The sequence below is a fragment of the Piliocolobus tephrosceles genome, chromosome X, assembly GCF_002776525.5.
Source record: "Piliocolobus tephrosceles isolate RC106 chromosome X, ASM277652v3, whole genome shotgun sequence".
Lineage (NCBI taxonomy): Eukaryota > Metazoa > Chordata > Mammalia > Primates > Cercopithecidae > Piliocolobus > Piliocolobus tephrosceles.
In genome coordinates this window covers 85,378,607-85,404,643 of record NC_045455.1, presented here as the reverse complement: position 1 = coordinate 85,404,643, position 26,037 = coordinate 85,378,607, and the positions used below count along the sequence as shown (strand labels likewise).

At 41.7% G+C, this 26,037-nt stretch overlaps 1 protein-coding gene and 1 non-coding gene across 3 annotated transcripts in view; one reads left to right on the top strand and one right to left on the bottom strand.

Annotated features, from left to right (window-relative positions):
* Window positions 1–11,161, top strand: part of USPL1 (ubiquitin specific peptidase like 1) — a 43,087-nt gene extending 31,926 nt beyond the window's left edge. For both annotated transcript variants that reach the window (XM_023208767.1, XM_023208766.2), the window contains 2 exons: window positions 4,836–4,993; window positions 9,087–11,161. In XM_023208767.1, the coding sequence (XP_023064535.1) occupies window positions 4,836–4,993; window positions 9,087–10,972 (2,044 nt within the window). In that variant the 3' untranslated portion in view covers window positions 10,973–11,161. The remainder of the gene's footprint in view (window positions 1–4,835; window positions 4,994–9,086) is intronic.
* Window positions 11,162–24,996: 13,835 nt separating this feature from the next.
* On the bottom strand, window positions 24,997–25,070 carry TRNAN-GUU. The gene has a single exon. It is a non-coding gene; the product is annotated as a tRNA-Asn (tRNA).
* Window positions 25,071–26,037: the final 967 nt, after the last annotated feature.

Below are 26,037 nucleotides of genomic sequence, written 5' to 3'. Positions count from 1 at the left end.
GGCCTGGGGCATAGGGTGCCCTTTATTATGTACACACTTCCAGTCACTATCCTAGTTTTTAGCCCAAGGCCTCATCCCCACATTGTACCACGTCTGTTGCCCATAAATATCCAGCCTTTTAGGGGTTCTCTGGGAAAAATAAGCTCTTCTTTGTCATCAGCATACGTATTCCACAGTACTCATGTCTTCACTTTGTCCATTCCGCTGGGTAAGGTGCCACTTCTCTGTTTGCTTTCTGTCCTCTAAATATTTATTGACTTCTTATTTGCTTATTTTCCTTTCTTTGACCTTTTGGACTCATATCTCTTTTGCCCCTCACTATTATTTGATAGCATTTGTGTAGGAGGGCGAAGTGGGAAGGAAGAGGAGGTGTCTGTATGTGTCTGAAGATTACAGAAGTCTATAATCTGCCTTGGCTGCCAGGTGTCAGTTTTGAGATGTAAATGTTGACGATGAGGTGAGGGGAAGAGCAGCAGAGCATGGGATCTGCCATCCTGCCCTAGACCATGGGTCTGCTTTAGGCTGCTTGGTGGATATGATTTCATCTAGCTGTTCATACCTGCTTTTTCCCATGCCCCAGCACTGAACATAGACTCATACCATTGTTTTGTTTAATCTGTTAATTGGTTGCCTTGCAGCATATGTATTTTTTAACTGTACAAGTAAGTTGCTTTCCTTAAAGATTCACGTTGTGATCTGGAAATGGATTCATTAGGTAAAACAGTTTTTTAATGGAAAACGTGTTTTGAGTTCCAGTGGGCCAATTTATGAGTAGAATTTATAATGTGGACATTTTCTGTTTTCTTCAAAAGTAAATTGAACTAGTATGTGAAGTTTCACTTAAATTTTAAATAACAAGGTCTTTATATAAGTCCTTTGTGTTTTTTTTTTTATTTTGAAATTTGTATAACTTGATTTGTTTGTATCTAATTGAATTTAGAAACAAATTTAATATAGTTTTTAGGGATAACCTAAAAGTGATTGGGTTCATCATGGTATCATATGTAATTAAAACATATAGGATTCTAAAAACTAATCAAGTTCCTTGGACACCGTATCTCAGATAACCCACATCTCTAATGTCTCGCCACTGGGAAAAGAGTCCATTGATAGATAAATCAGGTGAATTATGCCTACCCTGCCCAAATCTGCTACTTTTCTTTAAGTAAGTTGTTTAGGAGTTACATTCAGACCATGGTGACATGGAGCACCAAGAACTTAGAATCAGATTTCATTTTACTTGACAAACTCTTCAAAGGTTCCTGCCACAATCTCTCTGAGTGCAAGGCCGTGGCCGCGCTTTGTGGGTCAGGGATGCAGTGTTTCTCTGCTATCTTTGGGTAGCAGAGGTTAACACAGCTCCCTTGTGCTTTCTTTCTCTCTTTTCTGTTTTCTGTTCTTTTCCTGAGGGTAGATCTTTAAATAGGAGGAGTTTAACCACATGTTGTTAGGTGAATGCAAATGGATCTTAGCCTGAAGTCTCTGGTTCACTCTTGGTTCCAGTTTGGTTAATTCCTTTCATCCCTTTTTCCAGTGGTTGAGGGAGAACCTGACTTGCTCTCCTAGACTCTGAGCATCATTCTTCATTGACACTTCAGACATTGTGGATAGGAAGAAGTCTGAGAACAAAACCTAGGGATAAAGTTTAGTAGAGATGGGGTTTCACCATGTTGGCTAGTTTGGTCTCGAACTCCTGACCTCAGGTAATCCACCCGCCTTGGCCTCCCACAGTGAAGCTGGAAATAAGACATGCTGGAATTGTAGGTAGGACACTAGAGTCTAGGGGAATCAAAGAGGAATATGAACAGAAAAAGGAAGGGGAAGGATATCATTTGATTGACTCCAAGATACTACTGTTTGTAAGTTGCACCTTTTAAAAAATATGCCATTAAGAAAGGCTGGCTGGACACGGTGCCTCATGCCTGTAGTCCCAGCACTTTGGGAGACCGAGGCAGGCGAATCTCCTGAGACTAGGAATTTGAGACCATCCTGGCCAACGTGGTGAAACCCCATCTCTACTAAAAATACAAAAATCAGCTTGGTATGGTGACACATGCCTATAGTCCCAGCTATTCAGGAGGCTCAGACATGAGTATTGCTTGAACTGGGGAGGCAGAGGTTGCAGTGAACAGAGATTGTGCTACTGCACTCCAGCCTGGGCAACAGAGTGAGACTGTCTCAAAGAAAAAAAGAAAGACAGAAATGCTGCCTATTTAATTGTGTCCCATCAATGATAAGGTGTATCCCAACTTCAGAGATGTTAACATACAGGAAAAAATTTGTAATTCATTCAGCATTTGGAACTTGCAAAGTTTTGGCCGGGCACGGTGGCTTACGCCTGTAATCACTTTGGGAGGCTGAGGTGGGTGGATTACCTGAGGTCCGGAGTTCGAGAGCAATCTGGCCAACATGGTGAAACCCCATCTCTACTAAAAATACAAACATTAGTGAGGTGTGGTGACATGTGCCGGTAGTCCCAACTACTCGGGAGACTGAGGCAGGAGAATCGCTTGTTACACAGGGAGCAGAGGTTGCAGTGAGCTGAGATTGTGCCACTGCACTCAGACTTGGGCAACAGAGTGGGACTCCATCTCAAAAACAAACAAAAAAACAAAGTTTCATAGTTACGTAAAGTAGTATGGAAGCCACACTAAGATTTTCGACATAAAACTCTACATTATGGCTGTATTCTGCATCATCTCTGTTCTGCATCATGTCACCCCACATCAGGCCCTGGATAGCTTTGGTGTACTGGTCCATCTTGTGGCAGTAAGGCTAGTGTAATTAAGAGGATATTTTAAAACTTAACATATAATTGCTCCAGTTGTTGTTGTCTGTTTTTTTGCTGGTTAAGAAAATCAAATTTCTATCCTATCTGAATCTCATAGAAGACTTTGGAGGTTTCTGACAAGTCATTTCTTACTACCTAGGGGAATGTACTTGTACTCAGCTAGAGTCAGAGTATCTTCGACATCCAGGGAATTGGGCTGAGTGTGGATTTTGGTCTTGGCAGTTTTTACTTTTATTAATTTGCAAAGGAATAGAAGACTTGGAATGTACAAGAAGCATAAAAATGTGTCAGATGGTTTTATATGCATTATTTATCACGTCAATATGTCTTAAAATCTTTTTCCACATGTAAACTTATGTAAAGGCAGGAAACTAGTGAGATGTCATAGTCTAGGGATCAAGGGATTGTTTTTGTAACTAGCCTCAGAAAGTATCTTGAAAGGTATTGTATAAGGTCAAGGAACTAAATATTAGGTAAGAGTCAGGCCAGGCATGGTGGCTTATGCCTGTAATCGCAGCATTTTGGGAGGCCAAGGCAGGCAGATCACTTGAAGTCAGGAGTTCGAGACCAGCCTGGCCAACATGGTGAAACCCTGTCTGTACTAAAAATAGTAGCGTGTGGTGTGGTGGTACATGCCTGTAATCCAGCTACTCAGGAGTCTGTGGTGGGAGAATCACCTGAGCCCAGAAGGCGGAGATTGCAGTGAGCTGAGATCACGCCACTGCACTCCAACCTGGGTGACAGAGCTAGTGTCCGTCTCAAAAAAAAAAAAAAATAATAATAATAATCAGATAGATGCCTAAATATAATAATAATCAGATAGGTGCCTAATAATAATAATAATAATAATAATCAGATAGGTGCCTAAAGCCTGCATATCCCGCTATGAGAATACATCTCAAGTTTTCCTGTGGTTCATTGATTCAGACGTGCAGCTCACATTTTAACCTGTCTGAAAAGGTCATACGTGAAATTGATGCCATGATATAGTTTAAGTGGCAGCATGTTTTCATAGTGGTACATTTGATAATTAGTGAAATCTTAGATTTGATGAAATATGATTTTTTAAAGTGGGAAAGTTTAGTGTTATAGACAGTTTGCAGGACTTTTTATTTTATATGTACTTAAATTTTGAGGACTTGATTATTCTCTAACAAAATGATTGACAAGGATTAATTTATAAATTATTCCTTGTCAGTCTGAATAATCTGCAGTTTGGACAATGATTCAAGTTCATTTGGGCTGAATAAATTTTGATAAACTAAGTAAGTTTTGACAGCTGTTTAAATATTGGGAAAAGGGCTATTCAACATTTTTCTTACATCCTAAGAGCTTTGTTAAATTTAGCTATTTGAGACCCACTGGGTTCTATTTTCTGGTTCAGCATGTTGCTGTAATGGTAAAATATAATTTTGAAATTACAGTTGTCTTGAAGTTAATAATAAATTGACCGATATGTTGTATTTTTTTCTCTACTTAGTTACAAATTGAACTTTCCCTAAGTAGAACTTTTAATCTGACAGACTCCCTTTGCTTCCTGAGATAACTGAAGTAGGCCAAATTAATGCTTATTTGAATATCTTAGGTTTGTTGCTTTCTTTCACATATTACCTACACCGCTTAACAAAAGCAATTAATCTGAGCACTTGATGCCAAAGAAAATTCTAAAAGGTCTGGATTTTTTCCTTGGAGTTTACAAAGTTTAATAGTCTTAGAAATGTATGTCTTTAAGCCATGAGATCTTTAAGCCAAAGCCGCATTGCTGCTTACAGAGCAATTTTTGTTTAATGGTCTGTATTAGAGTCGTACTGCATGATGACTTCCAACTGTCTGGGATACCATTCTCAAAAGGGTTCCGTGTTACATACTTCTTAGAGAGAGTTCTCCATTTCTAATTAAGGCACACATCTGGAGGTGCTCAAGAAAAATTAGTGCAGTTCGCCTTGGAAGTGTTATGTGTGACTAGTTCACTTCAGACATCTTTTGTGTAACCAGACACATGGCATTAAATTTGTTTAAATTCTCTTGCTTTTCTCTCCCACAGAGTATCTCCCATATTCATGTTGCACTTTGTAGAAGGCTTACCGCAGAATGACTTGCAGCACTACACATTTCATTTTGAAGGCTGTCCTTATCAAATAACTTCTGTAATTCAGTATCGAGCAAATAATCATTTTATAACATGGATTTTAGATGCTGATGGTAAGTGTTTAGAGGTTTTCTTTTAAGATAATTGGCATGGAAACTAAATTCTAGCATGTGGGGACTTTTTAGTTTTGTTTTTTAAAAAAAAGACAAACTTTGCTGTGACTCTTTCTCTCTCCATTCTAGCCTTTGCCTTCTGCCCCTCCTCACACCTATTAAACGTGGTGGTTTTAGTATCCTTTCTCATTCTTTCCTTTCCTTACATCATGTATTATAGGTAAACACATGTGCATGTGCATACTTCTTTTTTAGACAAAGGATGAGCTTACTAATGTTTGCTTAGTTTGTTTTCCTACTTAACATCTTTGCTTTTATTTTTTAGACATACATTTCTAGGACTATTAAACATGAGACTTATGTAGCCCTTCTGTCATTGTGGAATACAGTTTACTAACAGCTACCTTCAAGATAAAGCCTTTATTTAAGTAATTAAACTTCTTAGTAGAAAGCTAAGTAAGCACAGTTCATGGATTTTGGGAATTTTCGCCTTGCATTTGTCTGATGTGGTAAAATACTGAGTTTGTTTTCTCATAATGTTCACTCTGTCTTAGACAAGATAATTCAGTCCCCTTAAAGGGTTGTATCAAGCCATTGATAAGGGCTCACTTTGATATAACCATTTTCTGTTACTTGGACACTCTTTCATACTTGCTATTTTCCTCCTGAGGATGGTTTGAATGGATGACACAATACTGTATTATAAAAGCACTTTACAAACTGTAACTTATATTATAAAATGTAATTATTACCTTAAGGTTTTACCCTGTTTCAGATTTGAGTGGCAGTAGTTCTTCACAATACAAACCAACTTACTTTAACTTTTTTTGCATTTCAAAGAATGATCAGTCCACTTCAGGTGCAGCATGGTTTCCAACCCTGACGGCATGGAAGAAACATTTAGTTAGCTTCTAAAGATGTCCAGGCTGTACCCTGGAGACCAGCCTTGGGGATTAGGCCCAAATATCAATATTGGGTGTTTTTGGTATTTGTTTTTGGCCGAGCAGTCTCCCTTCCCTTCCCTCCCCCTTCCCTCCCCCTCCCTCTCCCCTTTCCTTCCCTTCCCCAGTCTCATTCTCTCTCTCTGTCTCCTTCTTTGCTCCTTCTTTCCTTCTCTCCTAATTTTCTTCTTTATTTTATTTTATTTGAGACAAGGTCTCACTATATTGCCTAGGCTGTTCTCAAACTCCTGAGCTCAAGTGATCCTCCTACCTCAGCCTCCTGAGTAGCTAGGACTACAGGCACATGCTATGGCAATACTGTTTTAAACATTGTTTTCAAGGCTCCCCAGGTAATTCCAGTGTGGGTCATGTGGTAGAGAACCACTGACAAAGGCAAACAAAAGATACATAAAGTTTTCTATTTAACGGGTAGGTGCAGGTAGTAGATAAGAGTGTAGCCACATAAACCACGTGCTTAATGAACAGTATTGTTTTGTGTATATGTGAGGGATTAGCAGATCTCTGAGTATATTTTGTTTTCCCTTTTGAAACTTATCAGAGAATTCATTTGTCTGTTACGGGACTAATGCTCTCGTTTACTTTTTTTTTAATATCATGTTTTTTTCTGAGATGGAGTTTTGCTCTTGTTGCCCAGGCTGGAGTGCATTGGCGCAGTCTTGACTCACCGTCACCTCTGCATCCTGGGTTCAAGTGATTCTCCTGCCTCAGCCTCCTGAGTAGCTGGAATACAGGCATGCACCACCATGCCCGGTTAATTTTGTATTTTTAGTAGAGATGGGACTTCTCCATGTTGGTCAGGTTGGTCTCGAACTCCCGACCTCAGGTGACCCACCCGCCTCAGCCTCCTAAAGTGCTGGGATTACAGGCATGAGCCACCACAACCAGCCATATCTTATATTTTAATAAATATTTTAATTTGATCTGTAAATTTCTCTCTTTAGGGAATGTGGTTTAAGTCTGTGTTGAGTCCTAGACCTTTGTTGTTCTCAGATAGTCACTAGTGATACCTTAACATTAACCAGCCTGTTGGCAACTAAATTGGCCTGAATTGACAACTAAGGAAAGGTCTCTTTCTCCTTTCTTAATCTTCTCGTTCCTTAATATTAGTTCTTTGTAGGAAGCCTTTGAAGCCTGGTGGCAAGTACCCTTTTTCCCTCACAATCTTAAGGTCTTTCTCAGCATTAAAAAGTGACTATGGGAGATACGTCAAACGAGTTTTCTATGTGTGCTCTGAGAAATCTTTTTTCAAAAAAGGATAGATGCACATGTGTAAGGAAAAGAGAAACTGAGCGCACTTTCAATATTTAAGATTAAGTGTCTCTAAACATGTTTTGCAACATGAAATGATGACCACTGTGTTGGTCATTACTTCTCTACTGCTAAAACAATGTTTTCTAAAAGAATATACTCCTTAGAAAAACTACAGTACTTTGGGTGTGCACTATTGTAATCCAGGGAATAGGAAATGTTTTGTAGTAAGTACGATGGTGTTTGACATCATAATTTATTAATTTATCACATTTGGTTTCATAGAAATAGAGTAAGCTGCGTATTTGCTGTGCCACAATTGCCATGACATTACACTTCTTGTATCTATTTCTGTTTCATAGACGTGTAGATATTGATATATACAGTGGAAGTGTGGATTGTTTTGATAAGTTTCTAATGAAAGTACAGATATTTGTTGATTATTGATTAAAAGTTGTTACTCATCCAAGCCTGTGGTTAGCTTTTCCCAAATTATCATGTGGTAGTAAGTAAACTGTAAAGAAATATACCCTCCCTTAACCCCACACCACCTGTTAGCACCTAGCCGCCTTCCTTTACTTCTCAGCCGTACTTTTTGTATTTTTTTGTTGTAGTGGTAAAATACATATAACATAAAATTTACCATTTTAATATTTGTAAGTATACAGTTCATTGGCGTTGAATACATTGTGTGCAACCACAATGCTATGCAACCACCGTCACCATCAGGACTCTTTCATCAACCCAAACAGAAACTACTCATTACACAATAACTCCGCATCCTCCCACCCCAAACCCCTGGTAACCACTATTCTACTTTCTGTCTCTGTGAATGTGTCTATTCTAGATACCTCATAGAAGTGGAATCATACGTTATTTGTCCTTTTGTGTCTGGCTTATTTTACTCAGCATATTTTCAAGATTCATTTGTATTGTGGCATGGAGCAGAATGTCATTCCTTTCTAAGGCTGAATAGTATTTTATGTTATCCATTTATGTGTTATGGATATTTGACTATTGTGAATAATGCTGCTCTGAACATTGCTGGACAAGGAATTGAAAATCCCTGCTTTTCGTTCTTTTTGGTATCTACCTACAAGAGGAATTGCAGGGTCTTAATGGTAATTCTGTGTTTAACTTTTGCCAGACTGTTTCCACAGCAGTTGTACCATTTTACATCCCCACCACCATTACACAGGATTCCAGTTTCTTCACATCCTTGCCAACATTTGCTATTTTCTGGTTTTTTTGTTTGTTTGTTTGTTTTAATTGATAATATCCATCCTAATGCATGTCCTTTTTTTTTTTTTTTTTTTTAAAGGAATGGTTACCTTCTTACTCCTCATTCATGCTTTAGTTGACTACATAAGGACCCCTGTCCCTACTGCACCACTGAAATTGTGCAGGCAAAAATAACTGCCAGCGACCACACTGCTATAAGTAATGGACTTTTCCCAAGTTTTGTATTAATATTTCAATATTTGGCAGTGCATCCTACTCCTAGTTTTTAAACTCTTCCCTTGTCATCCATCATCTCATTCTCTCTTGACAAATGTGAAAATGGAAGCTCCAAAATAAGAATTAAAACGAGTATTGATCCTTCAGGTAACAAGCTTCATTTATCCTGAAAATTTATATATATGAAACATTCTGTTTACTGATGTTATTGGATAAATTAGGTGAAATTCTTAGTTCCAAAAGTTAAATATACTCTGTCTAAGGACTTTAACATGGCAGATGATGGTGACAAGGTCAAGACCATGTTTTAGAGTCTTCTCCTTTGGTGGGTATTCAATGATACAACAGTTGAAAAGGCCAGAAGAAAGTTAACCTAGGATGGTGGTTTTTGGATATCTAACCTTCACTTCTTTCCCATCCTCCAGGAAGTTGGCTGGAATGTGATGACTTAAAAGGCCCATGTTCTGAAAGGCACAAGAAATTTGAAGTTCCTGCTTCAGAGATACATATTGTTATCTGGGAAAGAAAAACATCCCAAGTGACAGATAAAGAAGCTGCCTGTCTTCCACTTAAAAAGACTAACGACCAACACGCTCTCGGTAATGAGAAACCAGTATCTTCAACATCGTGTTCTGTGGGTGATGCTGCCTCAGCTGAAACAGCCCCCGTAACTCACCCTAAAGATACATCAGTTGCCCCTCATACTTTTTCACAGGACACAGCTGTAACTCATGGAGATCATTTACTGTCAGGTCCAAAAGGTCTGGTTGACAATAATATTTTACCTTTGACACTTGAAGAAACTCTCCAGAAAACAACCTCAGTTTCACAGTTAAATTCTGAAGCTTTCCTGTCAGAAAGTAAACCTGTAGCAGAAAATACAAGGATTCTCGAAACAAATACTTTGCAATCACAAGAATCACTAATGGCTTCTTCAGTATCAGCTCCATGTCATGAAAAGCTTATCCCAGACCAATTTGTGGACATAAGTTTTCCATCCCAAGTTGTAAATACAAACATGCAGTCAGTACAGCTGAATACAAAAGATACTGTAAATACGAAATCTGTGAATAATACTGATGCTGCTGGTCTTATACAGGGAGTGAAGTCAGTAGAAATTGAGAAGGATGCTCAGTTACAACAGTTCCTTACACCAAAAACTGAACAATTAAAACCAGAACATGTCACATCTCAGGTATCTAATTTGAAGAAAAAAGAAACTACAGCAGATTCTCAAACCACAACATCTAAGTCATTGCAGAATCAGTCTCTGAAAGAAAATCAGAAGAAGCCATTTGTAGGAAGTTGGGTTAAAGGCTTAATAAGCAGGGGTGCTTCTTTTATGCCACTCTGTGTTTCAGCTCATAATAGAAACACTATAACTGATTTACAGCCTTCAGTTAAAGGAGTAAATAATTTTGGTGGCTTTAAAACTAAAGGTATAAACCAGAAGGCCCGCCACGTATCCAAGAAAGCGCATGGGAGTGCAAATAAGCCTCCTCCCGAGAGTAAGCCACCACCAGGCCCTCCATCGTCTAATGGCACAGCTGCCCACCCACATGCTCATGCTGCTTCAGAAGTTTTGGAAAAGTCTGGAAGCACCTCGTGTGGAGCTCAACTCAACCACAGTTCTCATGGAAATGGTCTGTCTCCAGCAAACCATGAAGATTTGGTGGAAGGTCAGATTCATAAACTCCGTCTAAAACTTCGTAAAAAGCTAAAGGCAGAAAAGAAGAAATTAGCTGCTCTTATGTCTTCCCCGCAAAGCAGAACAGTTCCAAGTGAAAATCTAGAACAGGTGCCCCAGGGTGGGTCTCCAAATGATTGTGAATCAATAGAGGACTTGTTAAATGAGCTACCATATCCAGTTGATACTGCCAGTGAGTCTGCATGCACCACTGTTGCTGGTGTTTCCCTGTACGGTAGTCAAACTCACGAAGAAATTTTAGCAGAATTATTGTCTCCTACAACTGTTCCAACAGAGCTGTCAGAAAATGGGGAAGGTGACTTTAGGTATTTGGGAATGGGAGATGGTCATATCCCACCTCCAGTACCAAGTGAATTAAATGATGTTTCCCAGAACACACATCTGAGACAGGACCATAATTATTGTAGCCCCACCAAGAAAAATCCATGTGAAGTTCAGCCAGACTCTCTGACAAACAATGCCTGCGTTAGAACATTAAACTTGGAGAGTCCCATGAAGACTGATATTTTCGATGAGTTTTTTTCCTCCTCAGCATTAAACGCTTTAGCAAATGACACATTAGACCTACCTCATTTTGATGAATATCTGTTTGAGAATTATTGAATTAATGCTTGTTAACTTTTTTTCATATAATATTTATTCTTAGAAGAACTCACTATGTGTTCAGATAGTGTTTATACACTGGACTTGTGTAATTACTTGTGTAATAACAAACAAAATGCAAGGTTTGACCTTTGGTTCTGCCCATGAAGCATGTAATCTGTCTTACAAATTAAAATCATTTAATATGTTCTCCTTTTTGGTTTCATTTTGTTCTTGTTGAGAGTATGAGAATTTCAAAATGTTAAAGGTGAAAAGTGGCATCAGTTTCTGACAGTTTGTACAGTTGGATGCATTAAACTGACAGTTTTTTTCAGATTTGAAGTTTTGGTTATGTTAATGTTATGAGTGATCTTTGGGGTGGTTTTCTTCCTCTGGAAACCTGTTGCTGGTTGGCACCTTTGCCCGCGGTGCCCGAGTTCTTGTCCTCCGTCCAGGTTATGCAGACGAAGGGTGAAGTAGATGAAGAGGAGCTTTATCTGGTGTTAGAACAGCTCAGAAGGGGACCCACGGTGGGTAGCTCCCCTCTAGGCAGGTGAGTCATCCCTCAAGTGTTCAGCTCTTAGCAGAGAAAAGGCCCTGGAGAGAGTAACTCTTCTCAGCTCTCAGCAGAGAAAAAGGCCCGGAGAAGGTAGCTTGTGTTCACAGGCAGGTTGTCCCGAGGTCTGCTGCTCTCAGGAGAGAGGAGGCCCTGGAAAGGATAGCTTCTCTCTATAGGCAGGTGGTTCTGCTGTCTCTGCAGGTCTCTGAAGCTCTTAGCAGAGAGGTGGTCTCCTCCCTGTTGCTGGTCATCCCACCCTCTGCTCAGCTCTGGCTGAGCCCAGGGCTTTTTATGGGCCTCAGAGGGGAGGAAGTACATACTGACTGGCCCATGGGTGGGCACAGGTGAGTCTGGAAAAGGCACCAGTTCCCACTCCTATAGGTGGGACTGGCAGCCTGGCCCCCAGTCCTCAGGCCCTCCCTGTTTGTGGCTTCTAGGTTTCCCCCATTGCTTTGATCCAAGAGCCGCTGCCAACAGCAGGGAGAAGCCAAGCAGCGGGGACACGCACTTCCCAACCTGCAAAAGCAGGCTCCCAAAAGTGCAGGGATTCCTGAGTCTGCAGCGGCACCCAGGAGGGCAGGGATCCTGCCTGCTCCAGGGAACAGGCGGCCCCAGCCATGCCTGGCTGCTGCAGCTGGAATGATAGGCTGGCTGGAGCACCTGCCACCATCATTCATTCAAGAGTTTATGCAAATTTAAGTTGTGTACGGTATATGAATGTATGACAGTTTTCCTTGTGGTGGTGTGGCCTTCTATAAGAGCCTACACCCGTTTGTTACACCCGTAGAGTGCTGTGGAATGTAAACTTTCCCTATATCACTTATCTCCTTTATCTTTTCATACAGAGGAGGGCAGGAAACCTTATTAAACTTTAGTAGTGTTAAGTGATCAATAAATCTATAAATAATAACAAAAAAGTTACCTATTTTTGTGATGATGTACAAAAAGTTTACATGTTATCACAAATACAATCTTTCTTCCCAAGACATTTACTTCTGTAACCAAAGTGGGACACCATCTAACGGTTCTGTTTTGGGAGACAATAATAACCAGTGCTTATAAGGCTTGTTATATGTTGGTTGTTAGATAGATGTTATTTCGTTTAGACCTCAACATTCTTGTGAATGACATACTTTTATCACATCTTACAGATAAGGAGACTATACTTATTCAGTTGTGGAGCTGAGATTGAGTAGAGTGGCTACCACAGCATTTGAATGCTGAGCTTACCAATATATGTTCCACTCCTCAGGCTTCATTTAAAGTAGGATGCCCAAACAGCACCACTGCCCTAGAGATTTGAGTTAACAGCAGTACTTACTGAGGTTTAAGGCTGGCAGCCAGTGTCCTTGTGGTAAAATTATTTGCTAGGGACTCAGTACTTCATAATTTATTTGTCAAATTTTCTCCTAAGCTTTCGTGTTGTTTTACTTTTTTTTCTGACAAAAGTAGTGCATATTGTCAAGGAAAAACTAGGAAAATACAAAAAAAAAAAAAAGATTTTTGACAATGCATTTTAATACTTAGTGATAGCGACTACAAACATTTTCCTATTTTATGCATATAGACTTTAAATAAAAGTGAGATCCTATTGTATCTGTTTTTATGGATAATCATTGTTTCACTAATGTTTTAAAATTCTGAGGTGATTTATACTCTCTTGCCATTGTTAATTGCAGCAGGTATCCTTGTTGATAAATTTTTGCATGGATCCAAGTTTTGTTTTCCAGGAGTGAAGTTGCTTGGTCACAGGAAATGCACATTTAAGGTTTTTTGATGATTGCATGACTGACTTCCCTGGGCCCTCGCCAACACTAGGTAGTAGTACTGAGAGAAGGGGGGAACCAACCCTGGCTGCTCCACGATTACCAGTGAGCCTGAACATTTTCTGTAACTATTGTCCACTTGAGTTTTTGTTGTTGTTGTTGGGGGGGTTGGTAGGGGAGAGTTTAAGAATTGCCCATCCTTTGCTTGTACTAATTATCTTTTCAACAAATATTTCTGGATTACTGCTAAGGACCAAGCACTGTTATAAACCTGAGATAAGGCAGTACACTAGAAGGAAATCCTTGCTCCTTTTGAGTTTGCCTTCCAAAGATGGAGATCAATATATAACGTTAGATGGTAATAGGAGATACATACAGTTGACTTGTGTCGTTTTTAGTAGTTACGGTCAATAAAGTCGCCTTGAACACTGAATTAGCATAAACTGAAATACCGTTCCTGGGAGAAACAGGTTCCTGCTATCCTGTGGTCATGACATTTTTGTCAAACAATCACTATATATAAGCTTTTTTGTTTCTGTTTAAAGATATGTTATTTGATCTCTATGGTTGATTCTTTACATTAACATGGCCAACAGCACTGTAACTCAGCCTGAACAAAGCTTATCTAACACATGATGTTCTCCATAAGGCACATCATAGCCTCCTGTGCTTAGGAACACTAAACGGCACTTCAGCACTGCACTTGAGGACGTTTTAAAAACAGTGAAATCAAAAAGCACACACAAAAAAATGCAACAATAACAAAAAGACATTAAATAGCCGCCCCCCCGACCCCGGCCCAAAATACACTTGTTTACAGTGTGAACTGAAAGAGGAAGGTGGAGTATTGACTTGTTTGACCTCAGCTGGAAATGTGCACGTCACGTGACTCAAATTTTTCTCTGTTCTGTGCATGCATGTCCACAAATGACCACAAGAAGCACTGAAAGCATTGATTTTTAGGGTTACAAATTAATTTTAGCAAGTAAACTAATTCACAAATATGCAATCTGTGAGTAACGAGGACTGATTCTTATCATGTCAGATGGCACTAAATACTATAGAGAAGAGGAGTGGATGAGAGGGAGAAGTATTTTAGACTAGGTAGACTTGGAAGGTTTCTTGGAGGTGGGTGACATTTAAGAAGAGGCTTCAATAAAGTTACGGAGTTCACCATGTGATTGCAGGAATAGCGTTCCAGGAGAGCAAAAGTCATGAAGAGTGAGTGTTAGGCATGTGTCTGGTCTGGTTGGGCTGCTATAACAAAATACCTTAGACTGGGTAAAAATGTATAAATAATAGAAGTGTATTGCTTACAGTTCTGGAAGCTGGGAAGTCCAAGATCAAGTTATCAGCACATTCTGGTGAAAGCTGCTCTGCTTCCTGGCTGGTTCCTCTCACTGTGTCCTCACATGGCGTAAGAGGGGCACAGAGCTCTGAATGTAACCGTCTCTCCAGTGGCCCCATCTCTTAGTACTGCTGGATTGGGGATTTAGACTTCACTAATTTTGGGGGAACACAAACACTGAGACCACAGCAGCATGACTGAGGACAAGGAAGAAGCCAGTGTGGTTGAGCAGAGTAATCAGGGAGGCAGAGTTAGAACATGAGTAAAGGGGCTGGCAGACACCAGATCTTATATGGCTTTGTAGGCCATAGTGAGGACTTTGTCTAAGCTGAGAAGAATAACCTCAGGAAAGTTTCAGGCAAGAGAGTAACATGGTCTGGTCTGGGTTTTAAAAGGATCACTGAAATGGGGAGACTGTCTGCAGATGGTCTGAATAGGAGTCCTAGTCTAGTACAATGTCCTTGGAGTTTAGAGTGGTAACTGGAGGTGTTCAAGAGTAGTTGGATCATTGTTGCATTTCAAAAGTAGAGGCAACACAATGTGTGCATTGGCTGTGAGGTAGAAGAGGAGTCAAAATGAATTCCAGGTTTTATTGACTGGGCAAATGTGCTATTTCCTGAGATGGGTCAGATTTGGGAAGGAGAATTTAAAGGGGATAAGATAATCCCATTCGGAGTGTGTTAAGTGTGAGATTCCTATTTGACTTCCAAGTGGAGATGATTTAATAGGAAGATAGATCTGCAACACTAGAGGTCAGTGGAGAGGGACACACTGGAGATAGCCATTTGGGAATTAGGAGTGTGTGGATCATGGTATAGGATGGGGTCATTAGGAACTTAAAACAGCTCTGGAGAACAAAAATGGGGCTCTGGAGAAATATAAATATATATATATATATATATATATATATATATATTTTTTTTTTTTTTTTTTTGAGACAGAGCCTTGCTTTGTCATCCAGGCTGGAGTACAATGGCATGATATCAGCTCACTGCAACCTCCACTTCGTGATTCAAGCAATTCTGGTGCCTAAGCCTCCCAAGTGGTTGGGACTACAGGCGGACGACACCATGCCTGACTAATTTTTGTATTTTTTGTAGAGACGGGGTTTTGCCATGTTGGCCAGGCTGGTCTCAAACTCCTGACCTCAAGTGATCTGCCCACCTTGGCCTCCCAAAGTGCTCGGATTATAGGCGTGAGCTACCATGCCCAGCCTAAATTTCTAATATTTATAAATTATCCAGTCTAAGATATTTTGTGATAGCAGCCCAAGCAGACAAAGGCAAAGGCCAAGCACACTTTCTCCTGACTTCTGCTCTTCCTGGAATGTTTTTCCTTTAGTCACACGGTTGTCTGCCTAGCTTCATTCAATAGGAGTGTGGTGCCCTGAAAATACAAGGAAGAATGCTTTTCTTTTCTTTTTTTTAATGGAAGGGATGATTATCTGTCAGATGCTGCTGAAGAAGAGTAATAGGAGGACTGAGAATTGGCCACTGGCTCTGGCAATAGGGAAGTCCCCGCTAACTCCACATGAATGGTTTCACATGAACAAGTGTGAGTGGGTTCAAGAGAAGGGATGGTGAGAAAGTAGAGCTATGGACTCACTCTTAAAACATTTTCTGGTGCCTCGTGGGGCAATGTGAGGTCAAGGTTTTTGTTACTGTTCTGAAGATGGGAGAGGCAGATGCACGGATGTTGTAGGTGAGAGAAGGGGCACTTGCGGGAGCAAACTTCTCCAGGGATGGGACCCAGTGTCTAAGAGGAGGTGGTGTGACCCTAAGAGCTAGAAAAAGTATTTTATTAACAGGAAAGACAAAGTACTTAGGCTCAGATGCTAGGAGATTTGCTGATAAAAGAATGAGAAAGGTCTCTTCTGATTTTTGGGGAAATAAATGGATCATCAGCTGACGGTATGAGGGGAGGAGGAGTTGAACATGGAGGAAGACAGGTATGAAACACTGGTCTCAGAATGGAGAGCTAATTGAATAGGGGCATGCAGTGGGCTTGCTAAGCTGTGTGGAGAGCCCATGGGAAGTTTATGGTCATCAATTTAATGGAGACCAGCTAAGATGGTGGTTTGTTTTTCTCTAGTCGTATTTAACTGCTCAGGTGCAGGACAGAGAGAGTAAGTGTGAAGTTAGTTTCAGCCAGCGTAGAGGAATTGTCAGGCAAATGGGACAAGGAGATAGAGGAGAAAAGGAACTAAAGCTTCCTGCAAGGGTAATGATTGTAGGGATGGATTAGTAAGGAACACAGGAAGTGGCTGTCTGCTGAGTGGTGGCAGAGCTCAGTGGATTGGAGCAAGGTTCAAAGAATGGCAGAGAGGCACTTGTGGAGGAATAAGCTGACTAGAAAGTAGTGTGCTTGAAATTAAGCTTCCAGAGATAGCAAGGTTACAGGTGATGACAAAGTCGGAAGTACGACAAGGAAACTGCAGGGCCAGAGTTGGCAAGAATTTGTGGAAAATGAGGAGAAAGAGGCACCAAGAGGTCGGGATGGCACATGGATTGTGTCTGTGCAAGGCAAAGTGATCTAAATGGCAGCAGTGGCCCTAGCAGAAAGAAATATACAGTGAACCAGAGCAAAAATCCTCAAGGACAGGCAGAATGCCATGAAAACAGCAGATGACCGTCAAAGGAGCAGGGGCAGGGGTTCAGTCCAAAGTGCTTCAGAGCCACTGGAGGGTTGAGTGGGCAGGGGAGGGAGTGGCTGAAATGGCGACAGGGAAGAACCTCTCTGATCTCCAGGCCCAACAGTATGTGGAATGTGGGAGATAAGACAGTCACCACTGGCCAGGGCTGTAGAGGGACATTCAGCGAATATTCAGGTTCCACTTAGCATGAGGGCAGGGAAGGAACTGTTGGCAGAAAAAATCTGGGACAGTGGGATTAAGGACAGACCACACATTCCAAAAGGCACCATGGGAGGGTCAGGGGGCAAGGTTAGGTCTAGGCTTCAATTTCTGGGAGGTTCAGTCTTCACAGGGTGACAGAGATCAACAAGAGTGCAGCTTAGGTCGGGTGCAGTGGCTCATGCCTGTAGTCTCAGCACTTTGGGAGGCCAAGGCAGGCAGATTGCTTGAAGCCAGGAGTTGGAGACCAGTCTGACCAGCACGGCAAAACCCCATCTCTACGAAAAGTACAAAAATCAACCGCGTGTGGTGGCGCGCACCTGTAGTCTCAGCTACTCAGGAGGCTGAGGCAAGAGAATCACTTGAACCTGGGAGGTGGAGGTGGCAGTGAGCTGAGATCGTGCCATTGCACTCCAGCCTGGACAACAGCGTGAGACCCTGTCTCAAAAACAACCACAACAACAACAAAGAAAAGAGTGCAACTTATGACGGATCTCCTGGTGAGAGGGTTTTGGGGATTCACCTGCCTCTCAAAGTGCTGGGACTATGGGCGTGAGCCACCACACCCAGGCGGGGGAGGCTGAGTTCTAATTGTTGTATCTCTCTTGGGATTGGCCTCCTGGGCAGTTTAAAAGGCAAGGCAAGGAATCTTTTGAAGAAAGAGACTGGGCGCAGGGTGTGTCTGAACAAGAAGTGTGAGAAGCTCTGTGGGCCTACCTTCAGACTTGGGGTCCTTGAAATGGGATCTCATTTATGCCAGCTCTAGGTGTAACGATATTAAATCTTCTCTGTCATTTGGCAATTTTGGTTTATGCTTGATCATCATTTTTAATGTTTCAACATGTAGAAGTTTAATATTATTTTATATTCTTTTCCTTCTGGCATCATGTTTTTTAGCAAGATTGTTTCCACCAAAAAAAATATGTATCTTCTAATGAAACTACGTTTCTTTTTTTTCCTTTGCTTTCTCTTTTGGTGTATGAATCTTTAATTATTTGTAATGTATTTTGATGTGTAACACTGAAGTTTCTATTTTGTACTATTTTTTCCCCAAATAGTAAATTTATTGTTCAAATAGTTACTGAACAACCTTCACTATTCTTTAACCATTTAGAATACACCATTCACATATCTTTCATACTACATTTAATAACTTTTTTAAATTTAAAAACATTTATTCTACTGATGTATTTAGTTTGAGACCAGGTTATGAAACTGGCTAATTTTTGTGTTTTTGGTAAATACTGAAATTCATTATGTTGCCAAGGCTGGTCTTGAACTCCTGGGCTCAAGCAGTCTGCCCGCCTTGGCCTCTCAAAGTGCTGGGATTACAAAATGTGACCCACCAACCCAGCCAACAAATGTTATTTGTTATTGCATTTAATTCCCATAATACGTTGAAATTATCAGGGAAAATTTTTCAGTGATCTATTATTGAATGCCAAATTAAAAGTGTAAATACAATGATTCAATAACAATTTTTCAGAAGGAAAAAGGCCAGGAGGAAGGTCTATTAAGTTTTAGCCAAACTTTCATCCACCTAACATATCACGGTCATGCACTGTCAGGAAAAGAGTAAGAAAAGTAAAAGATACAATTGACCAGAGAGTTTTGCTGGATACTATGGAAGAAATCAACACAAAATGGAACAGCCTTTTCAAGCTTAGAGTCAGAGGCTGTAATCCAAAAGACTATAGTCAGAGGCCATAGGGCCAAAAGACATGTGTTATGGCATTGGAGGAAGAGGATGCTCTGGGAGTTCACGGTAGAAGAGGCGGAACCAATCTGGTGGATTACAGAAAGTATCCCAAAGTTGTATTAAACTAACGACTAAATTCTGAGCTGTTTTCAGAGGCAATGCCTGTTTGGGCACCCCTGCCACGTATAAAGAGTCACCCACGGTTCGTGGACTCTGAACAGGCCTGCGCAGTGAACGTATCTGGCACTGTTTCTCTGTCTGTTTTAGCTGTATTGAGTAAAATTTAAAGAGACCATTAGTTTGCTCCTGCCCTAGGCCCAAAGAACAGACCAAACCTGAATGGCTTCACTTGTCCTAGGTGCTATGTACTCAAATTGAACTTTGAAACAGGTCGGTTTTCCAAAAAAAAGCATAAGATTCACAGCAACCAATTAGAAGAGGCCCAGTCAACCTGGGCCAGCATGATGAGGCTCTTCTGCTTTAATCCTACAAGGAAAGAAACTTTGAAATGATCAATCTACTTTTATTCTTGGTTTCTGCTTTCTTTGGTCTATTTCTGCCTATGAAACCTATCTCCTCTGCTCAGCTCATTGAAGTACCCTTCTATTTATAGATGGGATGCTGCCCAACTCATGTATCGCTAGTAAAAGCCAATTAAAGTATTACACTCGATGTGTTGGAATTCTGCTGTTTTGACAGCTTTTCAAAAACACCAAGAGGTTCACATCCCTACTTCCCCAGCCAGTGTTCCCTCAGGGAACCACGGAAGAAGCAAGGGCGGCTGAAAGCCCGTTAGGATGCTTGTAAGTACCACACATCCATGAAAAGGCACTTACTAACATTTGCAGGATAGCAAAGTACTGCAGTGACGATAAATCTGGTATTGGAGAAGTTCAAAATAATCAGTAGATTAACACAGAAGCCAGAGCTCCTAGGGAGAAAAGGAACCCTATGGAATACTTCAAATCCGAAAGCGAACACTCATTTCCTGTTTAGGCAGTGCAAGCATGTAAAAGCTTGGTAAAGTATCCTTCTTGCCAGCTTTCTCTTTCTCACAAGTCTTTTTACTGGGCTGGGAGGCTGATGGTATCTAAATATGCTGAGGAGGTTCAAGTGTCTCCACAACTCACCTGAGAGTGAATGTTCCCCTCGGCCCTAAGGCAATATAAACCAGCCCTGTTCGGCAGGATAGCAAAATGTTTGCAGTTGTAAACTGGTGTCCCATTGGTTGTGGCGCTTGTGGTGTAAAGAATCCCTGTGCTTGGTAATTAATAGAGAAATTCTATATTTTAAACTTCAGTTCTATATTGGCTCTTATCCATGGCAGATTTTCACCTATGTGATTTTTTATTTATTTATTTTGAGCCAGAGTCTCCCTTTGTCACCCAGGCTGGACTGCGGTGGCGCGATCTTGGCCCACTGCAGCCTCCGCCTCTTGGGCTCAAGCAATTCTGCCTCAGCCTCCCAAGTAGCTGGGACTACAGGTGCACGCCACCATGCCTGGCTAATTTTTTGTATTTTAGTAGAGTCAGGGTTTCACCGTGTTGCCCAGGCTGGTCTTGAATTTCTGAGCTTAGGCAATCCGCCCGCCTTGGCCTCCCAAAGTGCAGGTATTACAGGTGTGAGCCACCGTGCCTGGCCCTATGTGATATTTATTATAGTGAATTCCAATGATTAGACCTATACTCAAGTATAAGTGAATATATCATTCAATTAAGTATAAACCATCATTATGCTCATATTCACACATATGATAATATGCTCAGTTTATTGCTAAGGTAATTCAGAATCTCCTTATTTTGAAGTGTTCATTTGATATACCTGTTTGGGAATAACTAGTTTGTCATCTTTGACAGACAGTAATTTTTGTTGTTTTGTTTTTACTACAAAAGCATGGTGAAAAATGGCTCCATTTCTGTGAGAGGTAACTAAAATATGGCAATTTGCTGGGTGTCATTAAAGTAACTCACAAGGAAAAAAAATGCAAATTGGTATCTGCTGATGGAGTAAATCTCTGTGGAAGTGACTCTGAAAGGATCAATATATTAAAGCCCTTCCCAGCTGGTCATTCCAGATTGTAACAATAAAGCATTAAGTGTTAAAACCTCAAGGTAGGTTTTTTTTTTTTTTGTCCCCTTTATTATTAATTTTATAGACCTACTTAATTACTAAGCCAAAAAAAAAAAAAAAAATCAAACTTGTTTCTTTTTGTGACTTGTCAATAGTATTAAACTATTCTGGTTTTTAATTTTTGTGTTACCTTAAAGACTCCAGTTCAGTAATTTTTCTGTACCTAAACACTTCGGATTTGACATGCTTTGTGGCCTTTATCAGTAGTTAGAATGTAAATCCAATAAATAAAGTAAAAGCCAGGTCTTCAAAACCTGGGGGCCAAGAACTCTGCTTTAGAGGGCCCGTGACTCTCTTGGACACTGTGAACAAAATCTCATCTCTGAATATGGATATTTTAGGGAGAGGGTCTTCAGGTTGTCATTTGTATTTTCACAGGGCTCCATGTACCCACAAGGTAGTCTCTTGGGCAATTTGACTTCAATAAATGAAGTTTAACTTAAAATGAAATCTCAGTGAAAAACAGAAACCAATGAAAGATGTTTTTTTATGCATTAAAAACAAAACAAAACAAAAAACACCTCAAAGCCAAAGATTCTTTCTGAAATTAGGTTCTAGGTTCCAGAGCAACTCCATGGTAGGGAATCAGCCACATGTAAGGTAAGGTAAGAGTTTGGACAATTTGTAATATTTATTCCTAGGTTTCTTTAAGACCCTTTCAGATTTTGAATTCCTATTAGTAGCGTTAGCAAGGCTCTAAATGTAAGCATCACCATAGACACTTCCCTCCTGCTGCAGTCCCCAAGACTTGCCCAATTTTCCCTTGAATTCCACCCACACTGCCTTCTCCAGGCCCATTTGAGCCCAGAGCCTCATTGCACCTCCTTGGAAATAAAATTTCCTCCTAACTAGTCTCTGATCTACTATTTGCCCTACACTGTTGCCACACCAATCACCTAAAATAATATTATTTCATTCAACCCTGAAACAGAAACCTCTAATAAGTTACTCCCTTCCTTTATGGGGTAAAGTTAGCCACATCCTAGGTATTCAAGCACCTTCCAGGAGCTAAGAACATTTCCCCTGCACCTTCTTGAAGTACACTTGTCCTATGTACTGGTTATGTTCATTTCTTACCCTCCACTCTCATTTTGTCTTGAATTTTCCTTGGCCTTAAGTGGCTCTCGCCTGCCTGTCCACATCTCTCAGGGTTGTTTCAAATCTTCCATGAAGACTCACAGCCCCAGTCTATGTTGGCCGCTGAGTTCGCGGCCTGTGAACATTATTCTGTGGCTGACTTGCTGACACTCCATCAGATGCATTTTTATCTGGTTGTCCATCTGTGAACCATACCCTGGGAAGGCAGAGAGTGCCTCTGCACTGAGCATGTGCTAGGGGACAGGTCTGTGCTAGAGGGGCAAGTGCTGTGAATGCAGAACTGGTCCCTACTCTCAAGGAGTTCGTCTCAGTGCAGGTGACAAGCAGCTCACTATTTCCGGGGGTTGTGGTGACTGCTGGGAGAAGGAGTGTCTACGTCAGATCGAAGCAGCCTCAGGGGAGGTTCCCTGAGAAGGTGACGTCTCAGTGGATGTCTCCCAGGTAAGTGGGGCAGAGGTGGACAAGGGCAGAGCAAGGAGAGGCATCAAAGTGGGGCGTGTAAGCCTGCGTGGGTCATTCAGGGAGCCCTTGGTAACTGCATGTAACTGTGTGAAGCTTTCATGAAGGAACATGGTAGGAGACTAGGGTGTGGACCATACAAGTCCTTTTGCTAAGCTCAAGAATTTGAAATGTATCCTGAAGGAAATCCCTTGGAGCCTAAACATGATCATTTATAACAGAAGATGATCTCTGCCCCCAAGGAGCTTGTCACCTAGGGTAAATATATTCAGCTTCAAAGTGGAAGGGCATGTTTTCTAAGTCCCTGTAATTGTAGTGATAGCAAATATTATGCCCTGCATCTTGAAATGTGAAACTAGGTTTGAACAATACATACATTATCTTATGACCTAATTTCTCCTCATTGTGTTGTTTCCACTATAAGATACCCAGAAGTGTAGATAGGACGTTTGGAATTTGATGGGCATCAGAAAGATTCCTACCTAGGAACTGTCTTTTTTTTTTCTCTGAGACAGAGCCTTGCTGTGTCATCCAGGCTGGAGTGCAGTGGCACGATCTCAGCTCACTGTAACCTCCACCTCCCAGGTTCAAGTGATTCTCCTGCCTCAGCCTCCCGCTGGGACTACAGGTGTGCATCACCATGCCTGGTTAAAATTTTTTTTTTTTTTTTAGATGGCGTCTCACTCTGTCGCCCAGGCTGGAGTGCAGTGGCGTGATCTCAGCTCACTGCAAGCTCCGCCTCCTGGGTTCACGCCATTCTCCTGCCTTGGCCTCCTGAGTAGCTGAGACTACAGGCACCCACCACCACGACCGGCCAACTGCCTGTATTTTCTAGTAGAGACGGGGTTTCACCACGTTAGCCAGCATGGTCTCGATCTTCTGACCTCGTGATCTGCCGGCCTCGGCCTCCCTAAGTGCTGGGATTACAGGTGTGAGTCACCGCGCCCGGCCTGCCTATTTAATTTTTATATTTGTAATAGAGGCAGGGATTCACTATGTTAGCCAGGCTGGTCTTGAACTCCTGACCTGGTGATCCACCCACCTCGGACTCCCAAAGTATTGGGATTACAGGTGTGAGCCACCGTGTCCAGCCTCCAAGAAAATTTTTGAGAGCTACTTTTTCTGTTGCCTGGAATTCCACCGTAAGCACAACATTGTATCTCTTTCTCCAGGGCTACTAACTAAACAACAGAGGGTATTGTGTTATCAACAATTATTTGATTGATAACTATCAGCAAACATTTGCCAAGGCATTCCCTTAAAGACAGCCTAGTGACTCTGTTAACTACTCTTTCTTCCAGGCCTCTAAGTTCTGTTGGAGGTAAGTAGATCCCAGAGACAAAGCACCTACCATAGGACCTGAATCTTAGTAGAAATAAATTAAATCATCATGTGATCATATTATGTGTGTTTCTGTCTTTACTTAAAGTCTTATGTGAATATTCTGCTTGAAAAATATGTGTCCTCTGTTAGACCAGAGTTGAAAATATGTCATTCAAGAGCTTGTAACAGGAATCCGTACACTTTCTGCTGGAGTCTAATTTCAGGGTTAATTCTGTCAGCAATCTAAGGTAAACATTAACATTTTTCCCTAGATTTAAATCCGTTGTCCAAAAGCTGTAACAGATCTTAACTGAATAAATAGTTTCTTAAGATGGTAAGGTTCCATATGCTTTAAAATGACTCCTCTACACGTTTTCATCTGGAAGGCTGCTCATGCTTTTGGAAGCAAAGAAGGCAATCTGAAATAACTACACTTGCTTTTCGGTGGTGCCAGATTTTTCTGAGAGTCACCAATGGAATTTATAAATTCACAGGTCAATGAGCAATTGAGTTGATGTTTTGCTATTTCAAAGACTGCCATTTGTGAGCATTATTGGGAAGGTCTCCTGAAGCACACGTGCAAGTTTCCCTTGGATAAGTGGTAGGAATAAAATCACCAAACCATGGCTTGCAGTGCAGACACAGCCTGTCCCTTGGGCCCAGCCACTATGCACCACACATTAAGATGATATTTGCCTGTCCTTGTCCTAAACACGTTGTAGCGTCATGCTCCTATTCGATTAAAAATCTCACTATTGCAGTTTTAAAATGAACCATCTCGTAAATATTGTCTCGGGAAAAGAAGCACTGGCCGTCCCTGGGTGGGCTCGAACCACCAACCTTTCGGTTAACAGCCGAACGCGCTAACCGATTGCGCCACAGAGACCCAGTTACTCAGACCTCGCCGCGGTGTGTACAGATTTCCGCGGAGCCGGCAGCGGCTTTCGCCACCCTCGGTGTCGCCACCCCAAGCACTGGCAGAGCAGCGGCGGGGCGTGCCGAGGAGGCGGCGGAAGCGGCCGAGGTGCCCGGCGGCCATCGCGAGGGGAGAGGCCGAGCCCCGGCGCGAGGGAGGGGGCGGGCGAGGCCGCGTGACCCCGGGATTCTCTGGGGAGGAAGCGCGCCCCTCGTGGCTGCAGCGGCCAGTGGTCCGCAGCCGGCCCGGACTCGGCAATGGCTGCGCGCTGTGCCTGCTCTGCGGCGGGCACCCGGCCGGCCGGGAGCGCCACCAGTAACCGGGGACCCAGGGGAGAACCTGCCAAAGGGAGCAGGTCACAGGGACAGAATACGACACGCTTGGAGGGAAGAACCACGTGCTGCACAGGTTGAAAGGATGGAGCATCACGTCCGCTTAGGCCCCAGACTTCGGGGGCCTAACCCTTTTTCTGGGTTGCTGCTACTGTCCCTTCTCTTTAGACAGTTTTTCATCTCATCACCTCTCACCCCATAAAATGCAACGAACATAGATAGGTTGTGTATCGGTGTATACTGTATGTAGATCTGTGCTCCGTACATAAAAAGAATAAAGATTTTTGCCACCTCCTAAGAACCAATTCGCACCCCATTTTGGGGGATATAGCCTCCGTTGAGAATGCATGGTTTAGGGGACATCAAAAAAGCCTTATAGAGGGAGTGGCAATTAAGATAACCTTCCAGTTTGAAATGGCCATTGAAGGCTTCTCCCTTTCCCTGACTTCTGAATTTTTTTTTTTTTTTTTTTTGGAAACAGAGTCTTGCCCTGTTGCTGGAGTGCAACGCTGCGATCTGGGGAAAGAAATTTTTTATTTCATTTAATTTTGATTTTTATTACTAGTTAGACTAAACTTTTATGATTATATTGGTCATGTGCCTTT